Genomic DNA, 10,636 nt, shown 5'->3' with positions numbered 1-10,636 from the left:
ATGGCAAGAATTCTTCACTTGTGGAGATTAGGTTTTTAGAGGATAAGTTTAGGTGGTGGTTGGTGAGTGTTTAGAGAGAGTTTAGGGAGTTTAGAGAGTGGTAGGATTAGGTTGGGGAATGATTTTAGGTGGGGGAAATTTGAAAATATAAGGCTCGAAAGCGACACACCACCAACCAAATCCTCGCGTAAAACTGGACTCGATCGGGCACTCGGTCGAGTGGCCGATCCACTCGATCGAGTGAGGCTCCACTCGGTCGAGTGACCAACTTTTAGAAACTTCCAGCCTCCAACCAAATTCCACTCGATCCTCCAATCGGTCGAGTGGGTTTCAGTCGGCCGAGTGGATGGTCTACTCGGTCAAGTGCGGTTTTTATAAATACGAGATATTACAATCTTCCCCACCTTAAAAAGAACGTCGTCCCCGAAAAGAATCACCCAGTTTAATTCCCTTTTCCTTTTTCTGAATTCCCGAACCAAACGCCCCCTCAGTGTTTTTTAAATGTAAGGTTTGTAAGATTTTTAATGAGTTTAGTTTTATTTTGTTTATCCATGGGGTGCTTCATTTCCTTCCCACTCGCCCTCCCACTTGTCATATTGTGAGAGAGACACTATCCGTCTTCAGCTTGTAACAGATAGTGTCCGTTTTCAATGAGAATTTGTGTTTAATCTTATGGTTACTTTGTGGTAAATGAAATTTCTTTGAATTTCGTTTACCGTTCTCATCCGCAAGAATAATATAGGGTGATTTTATAATCATCCTAGTTTCATTTACCTTATTAAAAAAATAAAAAAATAATACCAATCCCTATTCATTTTTAAAATTTTAAAATATGCCGAACAGGCGCGCGTATACAAAGTCATCCGTTGTCTAGTCAAAACAATTCTCCCATCATTTCAAACCTCAGTACCTCTCCCCCACGTCTTCCCCGTCACTCCACTACTCGCCTTCTTCCCACCGTGAACTCCACGCTCCCAATTTAAATCCTTAATCATCTTCATTAATCATGTTAGACTTAATTATTAATCACCCCCAACAACAACAACAATAAAGATATTTCACCTTTCTATCAATTTCAAACAGTATTATAAACCCTAATTTCAAAAATCAAATTTCAAAATTTTAAAAAAATTACAAAAATGGATGTAGTTGGTAGACAAATGCCGAGAACTACTGCTGGTACTGCTGCTGCTGCGTCGAATAATTTTATCGAAATTCCGTCCAAATGGCTTCAACCTGTTCCTTTTAATCCGGTATGATTAATTAATTGATTACTTAGTTTTGTTGATCAATCACATTTTTTGAGTGTTAATTTTTGTTATTATTGTTATCGTTATATGTTTATGTGATTTTAATATTTTTTGTGGTTATTTTTGTGTTGAATTGATGATTTATGTGATTTTATGAGGTTATTTTGTGTTCAACTGATGATTTGAGTGATTTTATGAGGTTATTTTTGTGTTGAATTGATTGTTTATGTCAATTCATGAATTTTTGGTTTTCTGTGTTGAATTGATGATTTGTATGATTTTAGGAGGCTATTTTGCGTTGAATTGATGAATTTTGTTGTAGGACGTTTGGTTTATGCTTGGATGATCGGATTGTTGGGAGTTCCGATTCGAAGTTAGGGGGTTAAAGCGTAAATTGATGTTTTAGGGGGATTTGAATTAGTAATTCGATAGAATTATATCAGGACAAAAATAAATTTTGACTAAAAGATTCACAATTTTCATCAACATTGTTTGATGAGGTTTTCTTTGTGATAAATTGATGCGTTTTGTTGTAGTAAGTGTGGTTTATGCTTGGATGATCCCATTGGCGGAGTGGAGATTGAATTTTGAGGGGGTGGAGTGGTAATTCTTTGGAATGGCTCTATGAAAAAAAAGTCAATATTTATCTAACTGATTTTTAATTTTTGTGAATTGTATGTAGCGATCTTCGATATAATGAGGAGGTCGAAGAATGTTTGATTTTTGATGAATCAGCAGTTGCATGGATGAATGATTGACTGATTATCTTTGTAATTGTTGTGAAATAAGGAGTATAAGATATATTGTGCTGAAGATGGGGGTGTAAATTGGAATGATAAAAACAAGAATAATAATAGGAATGTTATGCAGAGGGGTTTGAATGCAGGAGGAGGTATCAGCAGTAATCATGAATTTCCCTTGGATCCGCCATCGCCACCGTGGAATGCTACACGAGTGTCAAAATTTAGGAAAGCTAACGACAGTTCGTCTTCGCCCCATGAGTACAGCCCTGGCTTGCTTGATCTTCAGTCCTGCGATACTGAACTTATCTCTGATGTGAGTTTTTCTCTAGACTTCAGTTTTTTATTTTTTATTTTTTTCAGTTGTTTTTGTTGTTAGTGAGATGTTATTGACCTGCTAATGTCTACATAGTTTATATTTCTGGTTAGCTTGTGTAAAAACTTGATGATGATGTTATGTAACTTTGTTGACTTTGGAAATCATTATGTAGGTTTTTATGCCGAGTATTATTGAATTATTATATTGGCTAAAAACATATTGAAATTTATTTTGACGAGACCGTTTAACGATTGAGAGAGGTCAGACAGTTTGTTCTCGAATTTGGAAGAGTTTTGAAGAAAATCATCTGGCATAGATTGCGATGGGACATGTTACTGGGAAATAATTTTATGGTAGCGAGAGGAAATCAATCTACGGTTAAACCAATTACAAAGTATTACAGATATAGGTGTATATGGGCATTGGGGCATGCTTAAAAACAATTTCATTATGTTTTGTTTTCCGCTGTATCAGATCAAATGAGGCCTGAGTTGGGGAAAAAGACATGGATACTGTAGGCTGCACTTGAACTTTGCTGTCCCAATGTCCTTAGCATTTAAACTTGAAGATCCAGAACCTAAAACTTGCTGAATCTGTTTTTTAAGCTGAAAATGAAGTAAAATAGACTATACTATACTATACTATACTATACTACTATTGAAGAAATAAGGATTTTTAATCCAGTAGTTATTGCATAACGGTGCACATTTTAACTCAGCGTAGGACTAAAAAGGATGACTCTTGGGTTTATGGCTGAAAGCCTGTAGGCGCTTAGATACAATGTCTCTAGCGAGGAGCTCTAATATACGCTTTTCATATTCTTTTTCCTTTTAGTTCTTTTATTAACCCCAATATCCTTAATTTAACTTGTTTATAAGTTAGTCTCTTTAAATCCCAACAGGGCATTGTTAGACAAAATGTTACTTTGAAAATTATACATTGTTTGGAAAACTAGTATGGATATCAACTATAAACTCAAGGGGAGGTGGCTGATTGAAGAAGTGAATTCAGAGATTAATGCATTTTCTATTTTGTCCTTATTGACAATTAAGATTGTTTTTATAAACAATACTTGGAGGGTTTGGATTTAAAACATTTCTAAAATGAGCAAATTGCCTATCATTGTGTAACGGTACATGTCAAGGGAGTTGGCAAAAAGCAGGACTGAATACAGGGGAGGGAATAAGGTTCTTCTTCTCCTGAATGCTTGCTGTGAATTGTTAACGCGTAAACTGATGTAAAGGCTGATAAATCTGATACTACAAGATATACTCCATAGTTGACAAGTCTTACTGCAGTAATGCAGTGTGGTAGACTTAATTAGAAAATGGCGTAATACTCCGTAGCTTCATATTAACCATTTTATTTTGATTCGTAATCTTCCATTGGATGGCATCTCAGAGTTTCTGTATAGTTATTAAATCTGATGGACCTATCACTGCAGTGACTACTTTTTCTGTTAACTGAACTCTCACCTTTCTACTACTTTACTTATTTAACTTGTTCCTCTCTTTAAGATGAGAAGCACAATTTGTAAATTGCACTGACGCAGTTTCTATTTGCATTGATGATAGATTCCAGCTCTTGGCTCATATGATGCCTCCTCCCTTAATCAACCTGGTGTTAGGAGCTTTGATGAATCAGATCCATCTACTGCTGCAAACAGAGTTGCTAACAGGGCGAATCCGGTAGCGAAAATCAAAGTGGTGGTACGCATCTCTTCTCGACATCATGGACTGCATTTTTGATATATAACACTGCAATTCAGTTTATTGGTGCAAAAATACTGTGTATTGAAACCATGATTGGTAAAGCTGAACAGGTTGCCTCCAGCCAGAGAACATTTACCGCTACTTAATTTTTGACCTTGACTTTTGATTAAGAATTAAAGTATTTTGACTAAAAGTTCCTTCAAATGGAGTTGATAAACTGTGTCCTTTACCGCCACCTAACTTCTGATCATGACCTTTAAAAAAAGGGATGGTTCTATTATCTTATTCTATTTAAAGTGCATTTTTTCTTACATCTTTTTTTTTTCTACTGGCTACCAATCTAATACAGGTGCGGAAGAGGCCTCTGAACAAAAAGGAAATGGCAAAGAAAGAGGACGACATAATAACCATAGAGTCAAATTTGAGTGCCTTGACTGTCCATGAAACAAAACTTAAGGTATAAACCATTGCAACCCTGATAACGTTTTTACTTGCGTGATCGAAGGAATTAATATTGCACCTGCTTTCTTCCACTAACTGAAAAGAAGATTTGCGGTGTATCTTGTTTTTCCCGTCTGAAATGTAAAAACTTCCAACTGTATGAGTTTGACACATTGTGTAATGTGTATATGTCGTCGCGTAAGTTGTTCTCCAGATTGCAGATTCGAGTTTCTGTATTGAAAATTTCCTCAAATACCAAGGAGCCCCACCAAGGTGATCAAAGTCCAAAACACCTACCTTAGTCATACCGAGCTTCAATTCCCGACTTGGTGTTAGAAAGTGCGTTTCTTACCATTGATCACTTCCTCTTGCCCCAGTGTCCATCTTCTGTATTGGGAGAGCTTAAGCCAAAGGCTTTATGAAGGACTAGCCAAAACGCCTAGGTGTGCCTTGTAGATAAAGTGTAGCTAGTGACGTGCACCACTATGCAAATTCCATATTTTCTTCTAATTATTCTATTATGCCCTTCTCTTTCTCACATATTCCCCAATGTAACTCATTTACATGTACAAAATTGTATTTTGAAAATAAATTTTTGTTTGCACAAGCCATGTGTCTCATGCCTAAGGGGCTCGTGTCTGCGCCTCACACCTTGAACCTTGTCTGCATGTGTCCTCGTCACTCCAGTGCGCACTGCTCCTTTGTGCGCCACCAACCCGGAGATTTGAAGAAGATATGAGGCTGAATATTTTGCGAAGTTTGAACCCCAGTCAATAAATATTCCTTTTATACATCATTAAACTTACTTGGAATCTTTCTTTTTTGTATGTTATTTGCTGTAATCTAGTTTCTTACTGTAATCTTTCGCCAATTTTCATTTCTATCCACAAATTCTAATTCTCCTCAATGTTTGTATAAAACAAACTAGGAAGTTTTTTTTGCTGGACAGAGGGACTAGGTAACTCGTACCATGTTTTGTGTGTGCCTGCCCTGTTTTTTTGCAACACACACACACACACACACACACACACACACACACACACACACACACACACACCCACACACCCACACACCCACACACCCACACACCCACACCCACACCCACACCCACACCCACACACACACACACACACACACACACACACACTGATGGAAGCTTATGTTTATATGCTTTCATACCTTTTTGCTCTTATTCGGTTATACTTCAATAACCTCAGTACCTTTAACAACATTCATTTGACCTTTTTGTAAATTTTCTATTAGGTTGATTTAACGGAATACATGGAGAGACATGAGTTTGTTTTTGATGCAGTGTTGGATGAGCATGTCTCAAATGACAAGGTAACCATACATCTAAGTTTCTTCGCGGGTAACGCCTCCCTCCCAAATGTGATTTCTTGATTTGGCTTATCTTGTTCATGGTTGCTGCAGGTATATGCTGAAACTGTTGAGCCAATTGTGCCCCTGATATTCAGAAAAACAAAGGCGACATGCTTTGCTTATGGTCAAACAGGTACGTTACTCTACTTCATTTTAGTACATTTATAAAATTCACAGCTCTCATTATTCATCATCATTACCTGCTGCGTTTTAGCTTACTTCTGAGTGTCAATTATTCAGGTATTTATACTTATCTGAAGGTCTTTATTAAACTCAAGAGAATATTACTGGACAATGCCTTGCCGGCATGGTCTTTATTAAACATTTTATTACAATATTTCTTAAAACAATTTGAGTGTTTCATGAACGCGATGTATACTTGAAAGTTGAAACAGTTGAAAGAGCCTTGGCAGCGTGGTCTATAAACACTTTTAAGACTATTTCTTAAAACAAATTGAGTGTTTCATGAAGGATCTTGTTCTATTTCTATAGGGTTGAGTGGTACTGACTACTGACTCCTGATTATTTTTGTAGCACTGGCAAACATATATTCTGTCTGGTCGTCGGCATACTCTAGCCAATGTAATCCGATTTGTGGATTTTGGATCTTAAGTTAGTCTATTGTTGTGTAGGGAGTGGGAAGACTTACACTATGCAGCCACTACCCTTGAGAGCTTCCCGAGATATCTTGACGTTAATACACCATACTTACAGAAACCAAGGATATCAACTGTTTCTCAGTTTTTTTGAGATATATGGAGGGAAACTGTTTGATCTTCTCAATGACCGCAAGTAAGTCGTACACTGCTGAAACCATGGTTGTCGTTGAAGTTATGTATTCAGCAAACTTGACATTGTTTTTAGATACCAAATGATCTGTTATAAATGAAATTGATCTTTTCGTCCTAAAAAATTCAGGGGCTTGAGCATGAGAGAAGATGGAAAGAAGCAGGTCTGCATTGTTGGCTTGGATGAATATAAAGTATCTGATACTGAAACAATAATGGGTTTAATTGAGAGAGGAAATGCCTCGAGAAGCACTGGAATTACAGGTGCAAATGAGGAGTCTTCCAGATCACATGCTATACTCCAGCTTGCTGTTAAGAGAGCTGCTGATGCCAGTGAATCAAAATCTCCTCGAATAGTTGGGAAGCTTTCATTCATAGACCTTGCTGGAAGTGAACGTGGTGCAGACACAACAGATAATGATAAGCAAACTAGGTAATCAAAACTTGTCCAAGTTTTGTCCAGTTAATCCTTGTTACCCTCTGCCTTTTGCTTTATGTAAAATGATACTCTCTCTATTTGATTATAAACTTCATAATTTTTTTTTAAAATTTCGAAGTCTAAAAAAGATGGGGCTTTAGACGGAGATGTGGCTCACAGAATTAAAGCGGGATGGTTGAAATGGAAGAGTGCTTCAAGGTTTTTATGCGATAAAGATATGCCCCAAAGATTAAAGGGAAAATTTTATCGCACGGCAATTAGCCTTACCCTACGGTTCCGAGTGTGGGGCCGTGAAACATTGTCACATTCAAAAGATTGAGTGTGGCGGAGATGCGTATGTTGAGGTGGATGTGCGGACATACAAGGAAAGATCGATTAAGGAATGAGGTGATTAGGGAAAAGGTAAAAGTGGCGCCAATAGAGGACAAGGTGATGGAAAACCGACTAATATGGTTTGGCCATGTGAGAAGGAGACCTATGGGCACCTTTTGATTAGGGAGGTGGAGACTTGGAGAACATAAAAGGTCCCTAGAGGTAGAGGAAGACCGAGACAGACATGGTTGAGAGTGATAGAGCACGATATGAGATTTCTGGGGCTTGAGGAGAGTATGGTGACGGAGAGGGCACAATGGAGGGAAAGAATACATGTGGATTTTTAGTATTTGATTTTTTTTTTTTGACATATTTAGTGTTTTTTATTTAATTTAAAAAAATTTAATTATTTGTCTTTCTCTCCTTTATTGCACTTTTTTACCAACCACTTTCTTATATATTTTACTTGGTTTACTTTTTAAGGCATTTCGGATCCTTAATTCTATTTCGGTTTTCAAAATCGTTTTAATCTTTTCTCTCGATTTAAATTTTAAGTTTTTTTATAAAAAAAGGCTCTGATGTTGTTGTTGTTGTTGTTGTTGTTGTATTTCGAAGTCTAAAAACTGTTACTAGAAATATATTGAAAGCTACAAAGTTTTTTTTGGCATGATACTAAAATTAACATTTGTTATTGTAGCCCTTCAAAAAATAATACTCCTATCTCAATGTAAAACTATATATAGTCAAAGCAAAAATCCACACATGAAAATTATACTGAAAGTCTGAAACACTGGGAGCAGTACACAAAGGCAGTATTTTTGTATGCATTCGTCATTACTTAACTTCAGATATATAAAAGTAGCTGACTTGTCATTTTCTTATCTATACGAGAATAATTTATCTGCTCCCGCTTCCCGCCAATGTGGGATAAGAGGTTTGAATGTATGCAGAGCTTTATCTCTAGGGTGACAACACAAAGGGGTGTTTAGGATGACTCGTATCGTAATATGCGTTGAGAATTGCATATAAGAGCTTGCTTTTGGTGAGAAAAGTGAGTCTTTGCCTGTATCGGAACATATATGATCTGGTATTGGTGCATTGACCTTTTTGCATGTTCTCTTTTCAGAATGGAAGGGGCGGAAATCAACAAGAGCTTGCTTGCTTTGAAAGAATGTATTAGAGCTCTTGACAATGACCAGAATCATATTCCTTTCAGAGGGAGTAAGCTTACAGAGGTCTTGCGAGATTCTTTTGTAGGGAACTCACGAACAGTCATGATATCATGCATTTCTCCAAACTCCGGTTCTTGTGAACACACTCTTAACACCCTCAGATATGCTGACAGGTATTTTTATGCTCCTGTAGTCTGAATTATGCAACTTCTAGTTTTACGATTAACCCTTCACAATCATGAATGCAAACAGAGTCAAGAGTCTATCCAGGGGGAACAACTCGAAAAGGGACTCAAAAACCCAAAGCTCGAGCTCAACCCTTATACCTAACCTTGAAGACAACCCAAATAACAATGGTCCAAATAGACGCAACCGATTTGGATGGTCCAGAGAGTTTGAAAAAGAATCTCCTCCATCTCCCATCATTGAACGTGTTCACAGTGGAAGGGTGGAAAAAAGTAACTCCTTTACATATTTAGATGATAACAAGGGGACCAGGGGAGGTCTAGTCGACATGTCACTAGATTATTATGACAACTCTGAAGAACTATCTGGACAAGAGAGCCCCTCTTGGATGAAGGATAAAAGGGGTGAGATCAACCAAATGCCGGAATTGCATAGTAAGATGTGTGGTAATAATGCGAGTTCTGATGACGATCTCAATGCATTACTCAAGGTAATGAAGCACTTTAAGCGATGTTATTGGTTACATATTTTTTTTTGATTAATAGTAAAACAAGTGTGGTCGATTTGGTTGTAGGAAGAGGAGGACCTGGTTGCTTCTCACAGAAGTCTTCTGGAGGAAACCATAGAGCTTGTCAGGGAGGTCAGTTTGTCATCTTCTGTAATATTAGTGGCTTGCTTAACATTACACATTCTTGTTTGAGACCATATTCTGTTGGACCAATCTAATTAATCATATAATAAATCAGTACCGTCAAATATCTACGTGTATCTAGGTTGGTCTCACATTTAGACAGTCCTGATACAAGATTTCCATATGGGTTATTAATTTCAGATTATATGTGCAGGAGATGAATATGATAATTGAAGCCGATCAACCTGGGAATCAACTAGATGATTATGTCTCAAAGCTAAACTCCATTCTTTCACAGAAAGCAGCAGGGATTCTGAAACTGCAAACCAAGCTAGCCAATTTTAAAAGACGCCTGAATGAACATAACGTTTTGGTTTCCACATGTGGACAGTAATTAATTCACCTGGATGGTTTACAAGCGGTCTCTAATCAGTAAGGTGTGAGGTTTTATGTCCTTTTTGTGGCATTCCATTTCGTTGTCTACTTGGATTTTGTGGCCAATATGGGGACATTAGTGCCCTTGTCGGGTTGAGTTGATATCCATTGACTTTCATTTGCCTCCCTCATCGGAAATGATGAAATAGGGTGGTCTCGCTCTAAAGTGTCAACCTAGTATTCTTTCTGGAAAAAAATGTTGACTATTAGGTCGCATTGTAGTCGCATGGCATTGTGGTGATTTGTTTTCAGGGCGACTATTCCGCCCCTTATTTCAGAGCAATCAAATGGTGAGAAGGAAACAAGTTTTTGTTGTTGCCCTTTTCACCGTCGACCTTTTCCCAAACAAAAAAAAGGGAAACTGTAAAAAGATACAGTAAGCTCAATGGGAAGTGAGTTATAAAATTGTATGCTCAAACATGTTTGTAAAGCTTTTCGAGCTGTGTAATGTTTTGTAAACATGGTGAAAGGGATTGTATTACTTGTCATTTTTCCAGTATGACAGTCACTTCATGAGTGTATGAGCGAGAGGCTAAGGGAATCTGGAGGGGGGGGACCCTTTTTTTGGGGTGCAAAGAAGCAGGATTAAGTGATTAACCCATTCTACAAAAGCAAAAAGAAAACTACTAAAACTAGAAAGCCATGAAACACCCCCTGCATCTTGCTCTAGCAACTGAAACAACCGCCCCGGCATGTCATCAAACTCCATTATATTCAACTTCCGATCTTGAGCAACTCCCAAGTTGGCCAGCCAATTCGCATAAGCATTGGCCTCTCTATAAATATGAGTGATTTTTGCTTCCCAAGACGAATCATTGATGAACAACTTGC

The 10,636-nt window shown here is 37.5% G+C and overlaps 1 protein-coding gene across 1 annotated transcript; it reads left to right on the top strand.

The window, feature by feature from the left end:
- The first annotated feature begins 849 nt into the window (after nt 1-849).
- On the top strand, nt 850-10,293 carry LOC141605939 (kinesin-like protein KIN-13B). Its single transcript, XM_074424869.1, has 12 exons — nt 850-1,253; nt 2,121-2,306; nt 3,884-4,018; nt 4,371-4,478; nt 5,726-5,803; nt 5,894-5,975; nt 6,475-6,634; nt 6,761-7,063; nt 8,508-8,726; nt 8,806-9,229; nt 9,314-9,379; nt 9,585-10,293. Exons 1-12 carry the CDS (start codon nt 1,140-1,142, stop codon nt 9,762-9,764), a joined length of 2,055 nt encoding a protein of 684 aa, XP_074280970.1. The 5' UTR covers nt 850-1,139; the 3' UTR covers nt 9,765-10,293.
- The last annotated feature ends 343 nt before the right edge of the window (nt 10,294-10,636 follow it).

Source organism: Silene latifolia, chromosome 10, assembly GCF_048544455.1.
Source record: "Silene latifolia isolate original U9 population chromosome 10, ASM4854445v1, whole genome shotgun sequence".
In the NCBI taxonomy this organism is placed as follows: Eukaryota; Viridiplantae; Streptophyta; class Magnoliopsida; order Caryophyllales; family Caryophyllaceae; genus Silene; species Silene latifolia.
Note: the sequence above shows the minus strand (reverse complement) of the source record. Positions and strands in the feature narration are given on the sequence as shown.